This window comes from Amphiura filiformis, chromosome 7 (genome assembly GCF_039555335.1).
Source record: "Amphiura filiformis chromosome 7, Afil_fr2py, whole genome shotgun sequence".
In the NCBI taxonomy this organism is placed as follows: domain Eukaryota; kingdom Metazoa; phylum Echinodermata; class Ophiuroidea; order Amphilepidida; family Amphiuridae; genus Amphiura; species Amphiura filiformis.
This window is the reverse complement of record NC_092634.1, coordinates 1892358-1914552: the sequence shown is the minus strand read 5'-3', so window position 1 is coordinate 1914552 and position 22195 is coordinate 1892358. Positions and strand designations below refer to the sequence as shown.

At 37.3% G+C, this 22195-nt stretch overlaps 1 protein-coding gene across 1 annotated transcript; it reads right to left on the bottom strand.

Moving 5' to 3' along the window:
- Nucleotides 1-4610: 4610 nt before the first annotated feature.
- On the bottom strand, nucleotides 4611-13208 carry LOC140156551 (cytochrome P450 2U1-like). The gene is made up of 4 exons (XM_072179490.1): nucleotides 13082-13208; nucleotides 9804-10012; nucleotides 6087-6762; nucleotides 4611-4789 (listed from the first exon to the last, which is right to left on the bottom strand). The coding sequence occupies exons 1-4, from the start codon at nucleotides 13206-13208 to the stop codon at nucleotides 4611-4613; spliced, it is 1191 nt and encodes a 396-aa protein (XP_072035591.1).
- Nucleotides 13209-22195: the final 8987 nt, after the last annotated feature.

The window sequence follows — 22195 nt, the reverse complement described above, 5'->3', positions numbered from 1 at the left end:
AGTGCCCATTTATTTTCTAAATTTTTGAGTGAACACGATAATGCGATTGATTTTCTTACACGTAAAAATACGGCCAATTCAGAGAGAAAATCTTGTTTCTCGTATAGGGCCTACTATAGACAGTTTTTATTTTTGTTGGCTGGCCGCTGAGCTACATCTTTTTACTAATTATAGATACGTCAAAACGTGTTCCCATGTTGAAAGTGTACAAGCTATTTCTACTTGCTTTAAAGAGAGCACAATTGAATGAAGACGATTTATTTGTGCCAGGATTTCATTTAATATAACTATTTTTTATTTTAATAATACCCCATACCTAACAAGAACATAAGAAAATATTGTAAAGGCCATAAATATACGCACTCATGCATAAGGAGACAAACATGATAAAGTTAATCTGTTCTATTCATTCTCGTTCATTAACCTTTGGAACATTTCACATGCATGATGTTTGCATCAATGCCTTCTCGACAATCTAGGGCATAGGCCTATAGTCATTTAAATCGTGAAACCGTAGAACGATCTGTTGGTCAGCATAGATATTGAATAAAATTGAATCCCATCACATCAATTCAAAGCTACACCCTTTTTGGAAATACTGGTTACCAGCGGCTTAAAATGAATTGACAATAACTTGAAATTTGGACATTTTGAGATAAATCAACATCATGGCTAATGTGACGGCGCTATTTCCATTGGTGACATCCTCAAATCACCACCATGCCACCAAATAATGAAAAGTAATTGAACAAAATGGTGCTGTTCAACGATGTTTTAATATAAAATTATACACTGACGTTTCGTACAAAAGTACTTTATCAAAGTGAGCAAAATAGAGAATGTCTGCGAGCGCGGAAAACAAAAATGAGAAACGCGATGTTAAAAGGTGCGCACTAGAAATGGCGCAACACGCAAATTAAAGCAGCGCGAGCGAAAGCGGTCGCAGACAAACTCTAAATATTAAATGAAATGCAAAGAAAGAGGAAGAGAGAGTGATGAAAATAAAGGAAGAAAGTAAAGAATGAGAGAGAAAGAAAGAAAGAAAGAAAGAAAGAAAGAAAGAAAGAAAGAAAGAAAGAAAGAAAGGAAAAAGAAAAGAATGAAAGTAGGCCTATGAAAGAAAGAAAGAAAATAAGAAAGAAAGAAAGAAAGAAAGAAAAAGAAAGAAAGAGAGGAAGAAAGAAAGAAAGAAAGAAGGAAGGAGAAAAAGAAAGGAAGAAAGAAAGAATGAAAGAAAGGAAAAAAAAGAAAGGAAGGAAAAGAGAAGAAAGAAATAAAGAAAAGAAAAAGAACTAAAAAGGAAAGGAATAATGAAAGTAGGCCTATTAAAGAAAGAAAGAAAAACGAAAGAAAGGAAGTACTTTAGCTTAATCATGTGAAGTGACCTCTTGAAATGATATCACACTGATCAGACTGATCTTTATGTTATTACAGTGAGGTCCACATACAATGTTCAACACAAATTGAACGATGTTATAACTTAGAGGGCTAACAAACCAACACCGCCAAATTCGACTGACGTATGTACAACGTGGGATGCTATGAGGAAATTGAACACTCGTTGTCTGATCATGCATGTGTTTATGTAGTAGATAAAGGGTGAGAAACAGACCATTACCATAGATAATCGGTGTCTTGTTGAGGTATGGTGAGCATGTTAGTCGCTCGGAAGGCGAGACCCCGAATTATCTATGGTAATTGTCTGTTTTGAACCGTTTATCTTACATATACGGCGAGCCAAAATAAACGAATTTGTTGTAATGAGTATTCATTTTCCAAAAGACAAAATGGAAAATACTGATGTATTATTTTGTAAAAGTTGTGGGTTTTTTCCCAAAATAAAAACACCCCGAGATAGTTTAATATTCTTCCCATGTGTCCTGCGTGCGAGTCTATTTAATGACAAATGTAAGTGATTTAATCAAATCAATACAGAATTGATCTCAATTGAAACCTGTATTTGAAGTGGTTTGGTAGGTTATTCACCTGCATAATAGTTAATCCGATGGAGTGCATTCACCCCGTGACCATTGTTATTCAAATGTTTAATGAATAATGCAAATTGTATAGAGTTGTCAATGTTTGCACTACAATCTGTTTCAACACCATGAAATTTATATCTTAGAAAAATGTGAGTATAAGCAGATATTTGACAAAGCTAGTAACGTTGTGTCCAATGGTGCTCCCCATTATGGGTAGGTCACAGTAAGGCTTTGCACACCCAGCCTCTTGACTTGTAATGAGTACCGCCGATTAGTTGCGAAGCTCCCCTGGTCGGGTAGTATCCCGGGGGTTCTTGCCTAGTAGCTAATTTGCATGGACCGTTGAGCGTTTTTGGGTTGGGCAAGGATAAAGACAGATTCCCTTCTAAAAACCAATGGCAAGTTTATATACATGTGCGGAGTATACATGCAACGAAACGGTTACTTTTTAATTATGAAAATTTACTTTGTTATGCTAATTAAAATTTAATTTACATAAATTTAAATAAGCACCAGTGGTGTTATGAATTACTGTTATACGGACTGCAGGAGCCCTCTATAATTTTCTCTTGCCATGTAACATTTGCATTTAAATCGAGCTGCAAATGCATTTGTTCCGTAATTCTATCAGAGACTAGTAACCAACTCAGATTCTACATGTATGTTGTGATCCTTTCCATAGTGTTTCTAGAATGTCCATGGTATTCCTTTTGTTTAGCTCGCTGCCCGAGACCGTTATCTTAAGCTATTGTGTTGATAATGGTCTCTGGGCAGCTAGCTACCTCCATTACTCTAGGTAATGGTCGAGGCAACGAACCTTAAACAAAAGGAATACAATGGATAAACTGTGAATAGAAAAGGGCTAGACGTATATGGTCGGATAGCGGTTACTTAGCAGCTCTCGTTCCGCTTGGGTTTATTGAATACACTCTATATATAGTCATCAATATGTCGTTTCCAGTCCCTGGCTGAACTATTGGGTTCAGCTATTAATTTTTTAAATAATTCTTTTACCCCATGCAGCTGATTGGGGTGGTTACGGGTCGTTAAAACCACTAACCGCGAAATGAAGATGTCGAACTATTTTGCCCCGCAGGGCTACAAAAAACTGCTAACCGCGAAATATGGATATCCAACTAGTTTGCCCCTCGAAGCTTTAAAAAACCACTCATCGCGAAGTATGGATATCCAACTAGTTTGCCCCGCAGGGCTACAAAAAACCACAAACCGCGAAATATGGATATCCAACTAGTTTGCCCCGCAGGGCTACAAAGAACTGCTAACCGCGAAATATGGATATCCAACTAGTTTGCCCCCTCGAAGCTTCAAAAAACCACTTATCGCGAAATATGGATATCCAACTAGTTTGCCCCGCATGGCTACAAAGAACCATTAACCGCGAAATATGGATATCCAACTAGTTCGCCTCGCATGGCTACAAAGAACCACTTACCGCGCAATATTTTTACCTCAAAAAAGAATTAATATCTACCAAAAAACGTTTCAAAACGTAAAAGGGGCCAAGTTTAAAAATTCTTTCCTGTGTGGCTTTTTTTTCACCCTTTTTAAAACTTGGTCCCATTTATGGAAGTTTCTAAAGACCCATACGAAGTCATCATTAGGCTACTTGTTTGTTTTCTTAGTTGTCAGTGTTCATTTTGTAGAGTTAATTAATTAATGTTCGTGCTTGATTGAATTTTTTCCGTAAAGACGTTATAATGTATTTTGATTTTAGCAAAAGTAGCGAATACTCACTTTGTTAAATTCTTCATCGTCTTGTGCGATTCTGCGCCTTATGTACAGATGTAGGGCCTATATGTAGCAGGTTGAGAGACAGTCAATTTGCTAAGTTTATATAATACTCTACTACTCTTTATGAACACGCAATATAATGAAACATAAACCTTCAAATGTTTTTGATAATACATAGCCTACGTCATATTGCACCGCTTTCGAACAGTCTTAAACCTAATTGTTGCATGTAGAAATTTGGACTCATTCTTCATGTTATTACGGTACTACTTTACTGAATGGGACCAAGTTTAAAAAAGGGTGAAAAGCCACACAGGAAAGAATTTTTAAACTTGGCCCCTTTTTACGTTTTGAAACGTTGATTTAACCTGCCTGTCGTCTATCACACGGTAGAGGATAGTAAAAACAAACATACCATTGTTTATTCTCTAAATATGAAACACATCCCCAACAAAGCTGATCATTTGAGTGGAAAGAATCGAATATCGCAATGAGCAACGTAGAATCACTGCAGAGAATGAAAAACGCGACGTCTGATGCAACGGCAAAACCTCTGCCAAAATGTCAGATTACCCTTTTTTACCTTAAATGTTACAATATTATAGTCCGACGCATTTGCAAGCGGGTGTCCATCGGTGTCAGAGGTCGTGTTTTCCGGTTGTCAGCAGCGTCTTTTGGTCAACTTAACCTGTATCATTTTAAAGTTTCTTTACACTTCTAAACTGTATATAAATGAAGTGATATCAGTTAGTGAAATATACATATTCAAACCTATTTAGCTTTTTTTAATGAAGCTAGTTAGACCTATGCCGGTATTAGTTACATCGTACCGACCAACCCTACTTCTTAGAGAAGTCAACTGCGGCATAATCAAGCTCAGATTCTCCTGATAGCCTGCACCTTGTAATCAGATGGGACATAGGATCCACCCATAATGCCCTCCAGTGAGAGTGTCTCATCTTTAGGTTTCTTGAAGGTGAATTGGTGCAACAGATGCGAAACAAAGATGAACAATTCCATTTTGGCCAAATTTTCACCAATGCAGGAACGGCGACCTGCAGAGGAAATGACACATAGAGTGTATAGTTAGTTTGGCCACTTGGCGGGTTTCTGTCTGATCTATCTGCCTGTCACAATGTCATGCCATGTCCGCAATTCTGTAAGGTACAATAAGGGGAAGGGGTAAATATGACAACAGGCGTATATTTGTATACCAGGAAACCTTTTAGTTTGGACAGTCTTAACCCCGCTGACCTGTTCTAAGATTATTTTACTGAGACAATTACTACTGAATTGCGGAAAATTTGCAATATAATATTGTTTTGGCTCATAATATGTGACCCGGCAGCACAAACGAGCCGTAAATTCCCTAAATTGTATTCTGAGTTATGGTGTAAACTGTGTACGAAGGTCGTATTCATCTGTCACTAAAGCTGGCGGCGACAACTGTCTTATTTTGATAGTCACAACACCAATCAATAATCCTATTATTGAAGTGGATAATAAGCTTCTACCTTAGATGGCTATAGAACTTTTAATAACTCTGGTCTTTGTTTGCTTTTGCTAAATCCTTTTCAAGTGGTGGGTTATTTGTATAGGTATGCATAACCAACAATTAACAATGAGAGAACCTTCTTAAACCTCGTTGACGTGGGGATGATTTGAAATGACCGCCAATTATGACTGTTTGATATTTATTGCCAGCAATGTGGAAAAAGAGACACAAAAAGAAACGAAAAAAAGCTATAATTTTGTTGAAGGAGCAAAGTTTAACTAACCATAACTCCGCTTCTGGATATCGTTTGAAGTCAAATGATATACCATTTTAAGTTTATGATGTTTATTTTTAAACACGAAATAAAACAAAATTGACTGGGGAGGAATTTACGGCTCATTCGCCGTGGACGGTCACATATGTGACGCGATCAAGCAAAATCAGACGGAACTCGGAAATATTGATTTTGAGATATAGCCATACAAAGGAACTACTCCCCTTTTGTTTCCTTTTGTTTTGGAAACTCATTAATAGCTCATATCTTTGGAACTGGTTGTTCAATTTCGATGGGGTTTTCTGCAAATCCAGCATTGTAAATGCTTTTTACTATAATATAAGAAACTGAAAATTGAATATTTCCGAGTTCCGATTGATTTTGCTTGATCGCATCACATATTACCAAAGTGCGTTTAAGTTTTACATCGAACTAGTCTGCCGGGTACGATAGTCCAGAGGGAGAAACCTCTTTTCATGTCCGGCCTAATATACTACTGGAATGGAACACATTTGACACCCGACAAAGGATATATTTTGCTTGATTATGTCAATGTTATTATTCCTGACGCTTTCAAACTTACCCACACTGAATGGCATCACGTTTTCTGACGGACAAAAAGTCCCATTTTCGTCAATAAACCTCTCTGGCTTTAATTCCCATGGCTGGTTCCATGCAACTGGATCGTGATCAACTTTGAATATATTGGGCACAACAATCGATCCTTGCGGAATCGTATATCCTTTTACAGTGGTATCACGTGACGCCATATGTGGTAAACCCATTATAGGGACGCTGGATATTCGCTGTACATCGTGTATTGTAGCTTGCGTATAAGGCATCTGACTTTTATCCGCAAGCCGCGGTAGACGGTTTCGGCCAACGACATGGTCAATTTCGTTTTGAACTCGCAACTGGATATCAGGATTTGCAATGAGATACAACAGAATCCATCTCATTGTTGTCGAAGTGGTTTCAGTTCCAGCAACAAATAATTGCACCAAAGTCGCAACAAGATTATGATCATTCAGCTCAGAAGATTTTGGTGAGCCCTGACTTCGCTGGATTTCATTAAGATACACGTCTACATAATCACGCAAATTATCCGGATCAAATGTATTCTTGTGATCGGATATAATACCGCCAATAAACTCTTTTTGTTCGCTATTTATCTGCAGCAATTCGTCATCGATGGTGGATTGGAGGTATTCAAAGGCAGGGATAAAGACTTGAAAAAGACCGGAGCCAATCTTTTCAACCTAAATTGAATAACACACATAATAAGAAATGGCACTATATTAATATTATTATTATACAGTCGAGTAATAAAATGCAACAATCCGTTGAAATTTCCAGTACTATAAGATACGAACAAGTTTTCTGTGTTGAATAAAAAACTCCATCCATCATGTTCATTGCTAGATATTACGAACTTTAGTTGGTGTTAATCGTGGGGAAAATTCTTTGGGAATAGTACGGTCCTTAATCAATTTCATTGGGGATGATTGAAATCGTTAATTAGGGTTTAGAAGGATGTGAAAACAAACAAAAACAATATTTAGAGGGTGGAGCTTCAGTTGAAAGGTCGGAAACTTATTTAGGGATCTGACCCCCGCCCCACCCCCATTGGCTGGCAAAGACCACCAATACCATGTTTGGGGACATGATGTCATGTTTGTAGAAAATCTCGCCTACCTTCCTCATACAAAATATATGTATTATGAACAGAAATCAAAACCTGCACAAGAATTAACCCTAGAACTACTGAGCCTTTTTTGTAACACAAACTACGAAGAGGGGGGGTTGTTGCGACCCCCTTAATTTTCAATTATAAACGTCTTATACCGTTACATTTCATACTAATGTATAGCTATGGGTCTCCTCTATCAGGTGATACCAAAATAAGTACAAACATTCCCCACATAATGTCGCTATGACGTCATAATGTGAGGGCGCCCATGCAAATTTGGGAAATTCTGGCTATGGAGGCAAAATTGATTTCCGGTTTAAAATTCTACAAAAATGCGATTTTCACCAAATTTTCTGCTAAATATAAAAGGAAATGACTATTTTCACCTAACTAACAAGTAAAAAGTCAGTAGTTCTTGAAATAATTTCTCAAGAGCGAAATGAAAATCATTGGGACCTCAACACCCCCCCCCCTCTATGGTCATCTTTGATGGTCAGTCCCCCACTCCTCCCCCGGGTAAGGTGCTGGGGTGAAAATTGTATTACCAAAATGAGCGCAAAGGATGTATCAATGATTAGCTTAGGTCGCTTGGGCCTAAACGCGTGCGTTTTTTATGACAGATAAAAAAATCTTGGGGGTACAACCTCCCTCTTCGTAGTTCTAGGGTTAAGGTGCCGTTATTTGCACCTATGTATGTCCTAAGCAAAGACATAAATCAGAATAGTAGCCAATATATAGCTACATTTTATACATGTAGTTCGACTCAATCGTTGAAATTGGTCAAACAATAAAGACACGGTAATCCAAAATCCCAAAGAAGATGCAAATTTAAGTGGGAGATTGTTCCATTGGATGCCCTATTGATTTGTACACAACTCGAACAGGAGAACTAGCTCTGTGTTTTGCATTGATTAGAATATTAAAGTGCATCTTTTGCTTTCATTCTTTCTCTAGGTTTTCAATTATTGTTAGTTTAAATCTTAACCGATTTCAACAAATGAGGTCAGAGCTAGTGGGTACAGGTATTGACTACTGGTTTTATTTTTTTTTTTCTAACGTATTGCCTTTGTTTAGGATCGTACGTTCCGTACAGGGTAATAATAACTGGTACCATAATTCTTTTGCTGTCCGTATATGTAAGTGAAATATCGGGCACCGGGCAGTTATGGAACTTGATAATGACCTTTTCAAATCGAGGTTTTCCGAAGACAGCTATATTAGGAGGATAAGGTGAATGAAAGGGAGAGAAATAGACAGAGGAAGGAAAAGAGAAAGAAGCAGTAGGATGAAGGAATGAGATGGCGATTGAAAGCGAAGAAGAAACTGTTTGCCAACATAATGACGGAGACTAAGAACGGAGATGACCCAAAAATGACGACCATTGTCCCTAATTATGTGCATATGTATATCTGAAAAGATGTGAAAGTGACATGGCAATAGTGGGACATGGCCTAAGTGGGACATGGCCCTAGTGGGACATGACCTAAATGGGATATGGCCCTAGTGGGACATGGAATAAGGGAGGCATGGCCCTAGTGGGAATGACCTAAGTGGGACATGGGTGAGTGGGACATGGACTAAATGGGATTGGACTAAGTGGGATTGGACCAAATGGGATTGACTTTCCCGGTTCACATGACCTGGTTTTTCGAACGTTTCCGAAGTTTGTTTGAAAAGGTCTATATTCAATAAATACGCTCGCATGTCAATCAATATACGAAACATACAATCCGCGCATGCGTATTACAACTTTTATGGGTGAATCATTATGATTTTTTGGTTATTAATTGACCGTTTCGGTAAATCCCATAATTCCTTGTGGTTAGACCCGAGATGTCGTCATTTGACGTCACGCCGGCGAATTGCGCAGTAACGATGTTTGCTAAACGATGTGCGCGTCGGCGTGACGTCAAATGACGACATCTTGGGTTTACCCGCAAGGAATTATGGGATTTACCGAAAAGGTCAATTGACGCTGTACAGTGTGCGAAGCAACCAAGGCGTAATAAGAGTAGAGGCGATACATAAGGCTGCACTTTCGAGGATACATGAGTTTGTGGACTAACGCGGTTGAGATGAAATTCTAAGCTCAAATTATGTATTTATTTTTTAGGCCTAATATTTGTCATGATATTGATATACATATGAATTGTAATATCACATTGTCTAATATATAAAAAAGAAGCGGCTGATTTTATCCATATGTTTAAAAACCATGAAATTTGTAATACTTAATTTGGAATTTTTTTTCTGTGAACAGCAACAGTATACGTTCTGTCCATTGACAGCGTTTATAGTTCCTTTTCTCACAGCGGGCACATCTCATTTCATGACGTCACCGGTTTTCTATGCCAAATCTGTCTCGTTCGAAGGAACTCACCGCTTAAGTTGGTTTTTGCGGAATATCAATTTTAAACGTCTTATTTTCTCAAAAAAGGAGTCATTTTCATTGTCCTCATAATATTAGCTTGCCAATGATATGATGTTGTTGTTATAGACCTGCCCTTTAATCATGCTAATAATTTCTCATACGAATACCTGTCTTTTCGCACGCCAAAGCAATCGATGAAACACAGCGTCAGAGTAATCGAAACGTTTTCCAAAAATCACCGCACAGATCACGTTAGATGTGGCATTAGTCAACAGCATCATGGGATCAAACGGCTTTTCTTCAAACTTGTTGAATTCGGCAGCCATGGTCTTAACTTCCTCAGCTATCTGATCTTGAAAGGGAGATTTGCCTATGCCAAAGTTACTGAAAGTTACAGCTGTAAACTTGCGTTGCTGATACCATGGAGCACCAGTTCCCATAACAATGCCTTAAAAAATTAAGAAGAAATTATAGTTAGTTCAGCAATACTTTCAAATGGAGAAATACATTTTACACGCGTCACGGTACATGATACCTCAGCTTGCAGCAGCATTTATTAAGGTAGTATACACCTCCTTCTTTGTGTCTGCTTGATTGAGGTTAGTTCAGTCAGAAACCTACATACAGGCATCAACATTGGGGGATGATTGTATGGACCATCCCCCTAGCAAAATATTGGAGGATTTATCCCCCATTCCCCTGGGATCTACGCCTATGCCGATGAAGGCCGCGGTGCGGAGAGGTGATGGGATGCGAACATATTTCATGTATTTTTTCAATGTTGCAAAATCATTAGTTCTTTGTCAGTTGCATCACCTCAACGCGCCTGGCCAACATCATTGTAGGCCCAATATACCGGGCCAGCCGGCCTAATATAGGCCTACCGGGACAACCGGTCCAATAGGGGATATATTACGAACTTATTGTAGTTTTTATCCCCTCTCTCATGTGAGAGACACATCCCAGCAAACACAAAACGTTTTCCACATTATTCGCAAAAGATTATAAAGGGGTGTCAGAAAACGTTTAAACGTCTGGTTATATAAAGGGTATATTAAGGGTATAAAACGTTTTCATAACATTAAAAAACATTTTTTTATAATCTTCTGCCCAGCAAACACAAAATGTTTTACAGAAAACGTTTAAATTGTGGGTTATATAAAGGGTATAAAAACGTTTTAATACCATTCTAAAAACATTTTTGAAAACTTGATACAAAACATTCTAAACAGTATGTTATTTTGTGGTTGAAAAAAATATTTTGCGAAAAATTTGTGCCCAAAATATTTGCAATAACGTTTTAAAAACGTTTACATGACCTTTATATAACCCGACATTTAAATGTTATTAAAACGTTTTGAAAAAACATTTTAAGAATATTTCTGTGTTTGCTGGGTGCAACTATTTTCACATAATGTTATTTAAGTGTTGACAAAATATTTGGCAAAAATGTTTCCAAAAATAGTTTACAATAACATTTTCAACACATTGTAAAAATATAGTTGTAGTGTTTTTTGATACAAAACGTTTTAAAACGTTTTCATGACCTTTATATAACCCGACATTTAAATGATATTAAACGTTTAAAAAAAAACATGTTATTAAAGTGTTGACAAAATATTTGGCAAAATTGTTATTAAATTGTTTTTACCTAAACCAAAAGCCAAAATATAACTTATTTAAAACGTTTTTGTGTTTGCTGGGATCCCATACTCCCCCTCCACATCTTTCTCTCTCTCCCTCCCCCCTCCGTTCCCCCTCTCTTTTCCCTTTGTTTTTTGAGATCGCCAGGGGGTGTCGCACCCCTACACCCCCATGGCGACCGCCCTATTTCTGAGATAAAGCAAACTTTATATTTTGTGCAAAATGAAAGGCCAATGGACTTCGGATTTTTTCATATCTTGTGTCGTTATTTTAGTGACGACTGCCAAAAACAACAACCGGGAGATGCATGTTTACTGTACCTGTAAGAATCAGCATACAAAACCAACATGTGAAGTTTATAAATGACTTACTTATCAATTTCAGTACCAAAATAATCGCTGCAATTTAGATTTACAAAATGATAACAAAACACTAGTTTGTCATTTTTTTTTAAATTTATCTTTTATAAGATGCTAATTTTAGGTTATGATAGCACTTGTCGTATAATAGCACTTGCAATAGACTTTACTCTTAGTAAATGAATTTGCTATAGGAACGTATTTTCATATTTTATTTAATTTATGTTAATTATGTTGACGTTAATTTACCGGTAAATTAATAAGAGATTATTACAATTTAGCGCAATTCTTTACGGGGAAAACGTCCATTAGCCCTAACACGCCCAGGTACTACAAAATACTACTTGATATATGTGACGCGATCAAGCAAAATCAGTCGGAACTCGGAAATATTAAATTTTTAGTTTGAGTGTAAGAAGCATTTATAAAGCTGGATTTTGCAGCAAACCCCATTGCAATTGAACAGCTAGTTCGAAAGATATGAACAATTAAAGAGTTTCAAAAACATAAGGAAACAAAAGGAAATGTTATCTTTGTTTGGCTATATCTCAAAATCAATATTTTTGAGTTCCGACTGATTTTGCTTGATCACATCACATATGCGCTGTTCGTGCGTGCATCCAACGTGGTGTGATGACACAATCGCTGAGAGCAAACAACTTCTTTCTTTGTTTTCTCTCTTTATTCCTTCCTTCTTTTCCTTCCCGTCGCCAAAAAGCCCCCGAGGCGTTAGAGATAATTGACCACTATCGAAACCCAATATAGGCTTACTTTAGTGAATTTTAATATAATTTAGATACCTATTGTGGGCTTCAATGTCCAACTACTGCCTCCCCGACCCCGATGGATTGAACTTTTGAGCTATAGTAGGCTTAGGTTTGAACTCTGTAGATTCAGAAAACTATTGGAATAGAGTATTAACTTCAAAGTCATAAAATATAGCCTATAGTGTGAAGTATTTATTCTCCCGAATTAGCAACAAGTTTAAAGCAACGTAGAAAAAAAAACCAGATTGTTGGTCCTCAGTGGATCTCTGAACATCTCGTTAAAGTTCTCGCTCCCGTATCGGACGTACATAAAGGTGCATTTTGCACGCCCATCCAACACCAAACAAAAAAATGTATCTCCGACACAATGGACGCTAATGAATTTTACTTATTATAATAAAGATTCTGAATCTTGAAATAAAATGGGATTGATATGGATTAAAAACCATTTTTTATGGATTAAAACATCTGTCTGCGCACATCGCACTAGAGGATTCCCCCTTTACCTAACCCATTGATTAAAAATGGCAATGCTATCATTAATTAACTCTAAATTACTGCATCCTAAGTGTCACATTTTATAATTAAAGATTATAAAATGAATGTAACTTGCAAAAGAACCACCTGGACACAGATAGCGTGAATAACTAAGAAATTGATTTGATGTCGGAAATAAACTAAAAAATTCATTTGAATTCTGAAAATAGCTAAAACACGAAAATGTGTATATTAGCCTTACTCACTTACCGTGTCCATTCTTTAATTTCTTCGCGACAGAATTTTCTGGTCTGGCTGCTATATCCGGGTTGCGGAAAGCTTCTCGAATAGCGTCGTGTGTATTGAGGACTACGACCAAACGGTTTCCTACATACATGCTATACACATTACCGTACTGCCCCGCAAGATATGATAGAAGCTGATGTGCTTTGGTGTTTCCAGTCCACCATGCTGTAAAGATCAAATTGGGAAGGGCACCCAAAACGGGCCATGGGGCCCATGGCCCCGGAGGGATATTGGTTGGGCGTCGGCTCCACAACACAATCATAAGGAAGGTCAACAGGAGGAGAACAGTAGTCGTGCGAGCATCAACATACTGGTGTATAATTGCTGTGACATCCATTTCGTTTAGTAAAGCATTTGATAATAATGCAATATCTGTTAATCTATTGCAAATTTGAGTCTGTTTACTGTCCAAATAAAAAATACTAAAATAGCCATAACGTATACATAATATCGATTTTGATTTTGATTAAATATGTGACGTGTCATGTCAAAAGGAGACACTTTTGGGCAGGTTATCAATTTTGAGGTTTTTACATAGCTTAAATATAGAGATATTTTGCTCCACAATGCCGTTTTCCCCAATGAAATCGGACATTCCTAAGCGAAGATATTGAGTTCGTAAGTTGTGGTATTTTAAAATTGGAAATTGAGATATCGGCCTTTAAAATTACTATTGACAATGTTGAGAGTAGGATTTACCTTGAAAAATGTCTCAAAAAATACAAGATGCCAGTTATATTCCGGTCTGAAACTATCAGACAATATTTTTAACATTAATAATATCACAAATTCGCAACAAACCCAAATTGTGAAAAAATCACCCCCGGACAGATTTTTGGCTATTTCTCCATTTATGATCCTGCCCCAAAGTGTCTCCTTTTGACATGACACGTCACATATAACACTAACTTATCACATGGTTCACAGGCTGTGCACTAACTATGAGCGGGGAGAGGAAAATTGAATTGGAGAGCCAAAAAGTCGAAAAGTTTTAGTACACGTTCACGGGGAATCGAAAATAAAATGCTCTAAAAAGGTAAAGGTCAAAATATAGTCGGACGTCTTACGAGCGTTTTAAAGTTGCAACAGACGTAGCGGCTAATTTCCGTAGCGTCTGCCGCAGCAGCTAAAGTTGCCGTAGCGTCTTCCGTTGCAGAAGACGTCAAACATAGCCCAAACAAAGCTGACCATTTGAGCGGAATTAATCTAATGTCACAATAGATAACGGAGAATCACCGCGAAGAACGGAAGACGCGACGTCTGACGCAACAGGAAAACTTCCACAAAAATGTCAGATTATATTTTGGCCTTAAAGGCTTCTGCGTGTGTTCATTTTGGTCATGTGTCGCGGTTTTCCGCTGCCACCTTCGGTTCTTGACGCTCGAATGTTTCGCTACGAAAAATTAGTCAAACTATATTTTCGCTCGTATTATTTATCTAGACCAAACAGGTTTGCAATTAGGTTCTATTTGATATGTGAAAGGGGAGCGGGCACGGATGTTTTTAGCAGGGTTATAATTAATGCACAGGCCCTTTATCTTCTCGAGCAAAGACCTTGCGAATTCGGCAATCAGTAGAAATACGATGAGGTGCGTATGAATTGGCGAGCAATCCGATCAGTGCAGGCAAAGTTAAAACAACGGGCAAAGGTCTCGCCGAAAGTCCAGTCATTTTACTGTAAATATTTAACTAGTATTGATGTGTTACTATGGTCAGCGGTGTTGTGTAAAGTACAATATATATAAATATTTCTTAATGAACTCAAGTACCCTGTCCGATATGATGTACAAATACAAATAAAAAACAAAAATTAACAAGTAGCACAAGTAGAAATCTTAATATCGAACATTGACAGTAAGTGTTCTTTAGTGTTTACTAATAGCAATAATTACATGTAGCTTCGTCTAATTCAGCCATATGAAGATTCATATTATACAAATGTTGTCCATCACAGCGCTAAGCACTCACGGTATATTTATAGCAGTGAAACAAAGAGCATAATTTATTGTGAGAAAATCTGTTTAGCTAGGCGGAAATGTCACTTTTTGCTATTCCAAATTTCCGACTCCGCAACAAATGATTTAGCTGTTTAGCATATTCGGAGTCACCGCAATGCATTATGGGAAATACGAATATGGTGCCAGTTTCAAATCGGTTGCCATCAAATCGATATCGGTTGCCATTAGGCCTAAAAATGTTTGATTAGCTCAACATAAAAAGAAAATTAAGGTAGGTGGGTAGGTAGGGATATTTTAAACTTTTAAAGCTGTAAATTGCTGTAAAAAAGGCCTTGGAACCTTTTTTCTTTTAGTACCTGCTCGCCTTCCGGGAATAATTTTATCGCCTGTCTGTTAAATTATAGTTGGTGTTATACACAAAGGATTTCGATCCAGTTATTTGAGTGCGGCAATTGACATTATTGGTCTGTTTGTAGTGCTGACGAATTCCGGTTAATGTTTACTTAAACGCGGAAAGACCACTTTTTAAATATATATTTGTGATTTGTATATTGAATCAAATTTACCGCAATCAGATTTTCCGTCAAGTGTTGAAAGACCTGTGCTGGATACCTAGATCATAACTGAAAAGCACTCTGTTATATGTACCATTTCAAGCAATGCCATAGTAAATTTATCCACGATTGTTTGTTGTGCACCAATGTCCATCCGTTAAGAACGATAATGATGTAAGGTACATGATCCTCACGTATGGACATGGAAAACACTGTGACAATACGTGTGTATTGTCACGGTGAAGACCGTGCTTGGAAGAGTATGCTGTATGCTAGCATACGTATTGTCACGGTATATACCGTTGTCAAAATACCACGTACTTTAGTACAGTAATAACGCCCTCTGTTGGTCATAATTACGTATTTTCAACGTAGTGAAGAAATATTTGAGATAATATGCGACCCCATAGAATATAAAAAGCAGAATATTGGTATGTTAAAAATCAAAATGAGGTATGGGGCTGGCTGGGGGTGGCTACGGGCGTTATCTCAAAAGACAATATTGCTAAGATAATATTGTTCAAGGTTGCGCCGCAGGCTTATAAAGAAACAATGTTGCTCCAAAAACAATAGCAAACATAACAAGCTTAAACTATAAATAATCCCCCGATAGAGGGCAGGGCCTGAAGAATGAGGGAAATTATGGGGTAAAGAGTAAAAAAAAAATGTAAAAGTAGGCCTATGAAATGGGTGACGAGCTGTCCGTAAATATAACAGAATTTTCGTTATCAGTTCGTCATCCTTAAGGTTACTCTTGCTTTCTTGATTGCGGGGCCCTTATATTGGGGTCCCACTTGGAGTGTTTAGTCGTCATATGGGAGTCGCCGGCCTCGGGCCTGCCGGCCCTGCGGCCTTGATGTGTTTGGTTGATACTGGGCCCAACAAACAACAATGAGTAACCTTAAGGGTGACGGGCTGTTTCTAATTTAAAAAAAAAACATTGAGTAACCTTAATGTAACTACCTTGAAATGTAACTTATAAAAATACTAGTTTTTATATTCTATAGTGTTATATTACCTAAAATATTTCTTCACTACGTTGAAAATACGTTTTAAAGTGAATTATAACCAACAGAGGGCGCTATTACTGTACTATTACTGTACTAAAGTACGTGGTATTTTGACCACGTTATACACCGTGACCATACGTATGCTAGCATACAGCATACTCTTCCAAGCACGGTCTTCACCGTGACAATACACTACGTATTGTCACGGTGTATTCCATGTACAATATGTGTGTATTGGGTCGGTGCACACCGTCATCGTCCCTATATCTTCGTGTCAAAAATTGCCGTGATAGTACGATGAATCCTCACGTTTTTCAACAGCTACGCACGGTGATTTTATTCGAGATAGGCCGAGCGACTCAGGCTAAGCATACAATGTGAGATTTTGAGAGTCTGCCACACTGTTTCTATTCTATGTTTTTACGATTTTCGCATGATCAGTATATGGCTGGCCGTAACCGCCACAACGTGGAGCTGCTACGCGTAGCTTACTTTTCGCTTCGCGGAGCTAAAATCATATTGTTGAATGTTGTTGACTTTAAAATAATCATGATGCAGTCATGTCTACAGTAGAATTCACCACGACCTTTGAAGGACTTAAACCCCATTAAAAGCTATTAAACCAAGATAACACTCAATGAAAACAGCTCGGCGATACACTGCAGATCGCAGAATTGTGTGCATGGTTTACCACCACTCTGCCTAGCTATATAGTTATGTACAATACTGTATGAGTTTCTTATGAGTGCATGACCATCTTAATAATAAGCCGGTTCGTACTTTTCATAAACTACTTTTTGAATCATAACTTTCGTGACCGAGGATATCTTGCAACTACGTGAAGCTCGTCTGGCAAATTCTTAATGAATAAATTCGCTTCACGTAATGAGTAAGTCGTACTTGATTGGTCAGTTTTACCTCCGAGTAATGAAAAACTCTAACATGATTGGTCAATTTGGTTCCACGGAGCAAAAAGTCAGCTACGCGTAGCAGCTCCACGTTGTAGCTGTTGCGGCCTACCATATCAGTATCCCATATGATATTTCTATTGCAAGGAAATTTTATTTGTTGTCAAGTAAATCACAGGTTTCGTTTAAATGTACTAACTGGAAATTAAATTAACTAATTAGTGAGGACCGGTATTTTGCTGTGGATATGTTTAACTGCAATTTTGATGTAAAAAATTTGAAATCCACTGTAAAAATTGTGATAATATTCAACTCTTTGAGAAAATAATAATATAAAGGAATGCATGTAAAACCCAGCTGCAATACAATGTACATTATTGACACACTATCACTCTCTTTATCTACGTCAATAATAGAATAATCGATTTCAATCGAATTGAATACATTGCTCCATTTTGAGTTTGTAGTTGACTACTGAGCGACATAAGCGATCGATTGCTAGCCAATCAGATAGAACTCCTTTTCTTGCGTTCGGTGAAATACCACTCGCCCGTCGCTCACCAACAGAGTATTAAATTTATATTTATCGTATAGGACGTCGACACTGTGTGGTGTTTAATAATAGTTTCCGGACAACATCATCTGTATGAGATTTTCTATTTAAGCCCTCAACGATACCATTTTACACATCTTCGAATCAGGGCAATCAGTAACAAGTCATGCAACGATGACAATAAAGTGAGTTCCTAGGTGCAAATTAGTAACTATGTTGTGCAACCATAATCGTTATGAGTTTGTCAGAATGTTGAATAGCGATTCGCCTCTATGTTAAATTCATTTTAGGTATGTACATTCTCTTCCATACTGGTAATTATACATTATCCATGCTCGATGCCGTTATCCTTTTGTCGAGTGATCGGCCATATTTACAGAAACACCATTTCTTCCAGAAGTTGTTGAACGCGTGTCTATATGTTCCATTAGTACATACATAAAGGAGAGGATTAATTGAAGCATTTATAATAATAGTAAACGTAGTAAGAATTTCATAGATAATCAAGCTATCACCTGCGCTGATGTCAACACGCAAGGCCTGCAGCACAAAGTATAGAACAAGCACGGACGTCAGCAATAGGTGTACAGAACCATTTGTGATAACCATAACAGACACTTGTCTAATTTGTGTTTTATAACTCGATGTCATCTGTAAATCTGTGTTACGTTGACGCAATTTCAGAGACACCAGGATACTTACATACATAAAGAAGACAGTTATGAGAATAATAGCATACGCAATAGCAAAAACCGTGTGAAGGATGGAATAATAGAGATAAATTGAAGGATGAAAAATCGGTATCACAATTTCAGATGGATAATCTTGATAGTTTTCTGGCCATAGTATACACCAAGAGGTTGATGAGTAGATGTGTAAAGGTATTACTGAACACGAAAGTCCCAAACTGATTGCGAATATTACTGTAATCAGATTAAATGTTCTCTTTGTTCCCTTTAATAGGTAATGCTTTAGCGGGTGACTAATCGCAAGATACCGCTCAGATGAAACTAAAACAACTAATGCAGTAGACAACAGAAAACATAAAGCGAAAACAACGTTACCTACAGCGGCGATAATATGAAAGATGTCTTGCTGCCTGTCGACGTCAAAAAGAAAAGTCACCAAATCGATGATAACTGTCATGAGCAGTATCGTAAGATCAGAACACGATATACAGGAAAGAAGAATATACGTTGATGTGTGCAGGGATGGCACGCGGCTCACTGTCCAAATGAACGATGAATTGGTAAGCAATCCGATGAACACCATAATAGAGGAAACAATCTTAACAGAAGTCCATTCGTGTTGCTGTACATTTTGTACATAACGTGATATTTCAGAATCTGATGCATTACTAAGATCAATGGTATTGTGAACCGTACAAGATGTATTTGTTTCGTTGGAGAACTCAAGTACATTCCCGAGTACATTAGTTGGCATGATGCACAGACACGTTGAGCAAAGATAGAGATTAAAATGTTATGCAGCAAGTTGCCTCAAAAATGACAATATATATTACCATGATTACCAAGCTATATCTAGTGTCATATTTTTTACTTGCTTAGAAGCAAGTACTACTTCTGTTTGATTGAGTGATTGCCACACCTGATAATATTATTGTGCGCGAGCTAACTACCCAAGTGAAAAAATTTTTGTAAGGTGTCCAATGACATTTGAAAATCGTTTCGTGTAATTTTTAATTATAATTACCGAGTTAATACAGTTCGTGCGGGTACTTTTGGACATCAACTATTTTCATAAAAGAAATATGACAGGTTTAATATCGCCACCCAATAAAGAATTAGTACCTTTGATCGAAAAAGCTATTTACTTTGCCCACCCAAAACTAATGAATAAAATGACTTACAATCAGGTCTTGTCTGATTTCGGAACTCTATACATAATTGAGCCACACGATGAGGGGGACGTCGCACAGGTTTTTAACAGTAAAGAATAGGCCTATTAGTCATACTGCAGTTACTCTCCGTTTTCCTATACACAATACACAGTGCTCTTTCCCATTGACGCGTGACCTTTACAAATAGCCCTACGTTAACAGTATGGGGATATGACTAGTTAACGTCGCTGTGTGAAAAATAACCGGCCAATATTAAAAGTACTCTTCTAAAGTTCTAGAAAATATAGTTTTTAACATGTCCTAAATTTTTAGCTAATTTAGATGTTTGGAAATATTCGTACTTTGGTGTTTTAGTTAATGTTATAGGTAATAGTACATTGCCTAGTTAACGTCGCTGTGTGAAAAATAACCGGCCAATATTAAAAGTACTCTTCTAAAATTCTAGACAATATAGTTTTGTAACATGTCCTAAATTTTTAGCTAATTTAGGTGTTTGGAGAGGGTCGTACTTTTGTGTTTTAGGAAGGACATGTAAACGACAGATAACACCAAAAATATGAAGAAATTATTTCAAAAACGTGTTAAATAAAAAATCATTATGTTGCTCATTTTCAAGAATGCTGGTTTACAAAAAGCACGCCATTGTCTGATTTCGTGAACAAAGCCACACATAACATTGTTTCCTTTCGTTTCCTTTATAATCGGTTACCCAACTGAAGCTATGAATACCAGCTTTATTGCGATATCGCACATGAAAACAGTCACTTGTGCACAACCAGAGAAGATCCGATTTAATCAGTTGAGCTGTTTCAATGAGTGTTATCTTGGTTTAATAGCTTTTAATGGGGTTAAGTCCTGCAAAGGTCGAGATGAATTTACTGTAGACATGACTGCATCATGTAGGCCTACGTGTAAGTCAATGTTTGTCGGGATGTGTCAACGGTCCACGCCTTTGTTGGTGGGGTGTGTGTAGATATGGATGCGGAGTGGGGTGTGGGGGTGCGTGTTTGGTGCGAGCCGAGGATATTACTACAATGATGATGTCACACAAAACTTCACACTTAAGTGGTTTCGTGCAACAAAGATTACTCTATTTGTTCCCCATATAGCCAAATGATGAACTTTGTCGCTGCCTCATCCCTTTAAGGGATTTTTTATTAATGAGATACTTAACGTTGTTATAATTGTTGGTCTTTAAAGCGATATGGCTCGCGCAAGGTAGTATTCAAGCTACCATTTATTTATTTAATATATAGGGCCTAATCTGGAATCTGAAACTTCCGGTATTTGTAAACTGGTTTCTTGCCAGTCTCTAAAATGTGTATTTCTTGAATAAAACTTAACGCGGCTGTGTACTCTAGACATTGTTTCTTTCGCGAAATTGAGGTTTTTTTTATATGTTTGTACTTTGTTATGTTTTTTATAAATACAAGAAATGAAAATCCAGATTTATAAACTCCAACTGCAATATTTTAAGGATTTTATTCACTATTCTACTCGTGTTTGAAATTTAAAAGGAAAGAAAATCTTTGTTGTACCAGCAGGGTACACGCGCGCAACAACGCATCGCATGCGTGGCGCATCTTATGGAAACACCACGGAAGCACTGATTTCACAAAAACCTAGCGGTCAAATGGCTCCGTTTTAGCTGATTTTTTTCAAGTTCTTTCCCCGATTTAAACATCAAGATATGAATAGATTTCGCCCAAACTTCTCAAGGGGCTGTGGATTTACCCGATGTTCACGTAATGTATGGTGGAAAAACGAGAAATGTCGCATTCTCCGGTAAGCTTCGATCAAAGTGCAAAATGTGACCACTTTAAACTTCAACGGCCTTTATTTCAATGTTCATTTTCTGGGTAAAATGACGATTTAGGTACACGATAACTCAATAAATACAGCATCTATAGGTAAGCAATTATGCTCATCATAAAAAGCTTGATTATCTTAAGAAAAGGTTTTCTCATTTTTTTATATTTTGGTCTATTTCCAATTTTAGGCATCATTTTGTGCAAATAGGCGGTTGTGAATTTTAAAAAGTTCATTTTGATGCCTTATATGGTCAATATCTCCAAAAATAAGGCCAATACCAAAAAAATTTAAAAAAACGTTTTTGGAATGGTGCCTCAAGATTAATAAAAAAGCAAAACAAAAATTTTTGGAAAGTGTGTTTTTTTTGTTATGATGTACCGAACAAAAATTGCCAAAAATTCACTTTTTTTTTATTTTCTTCA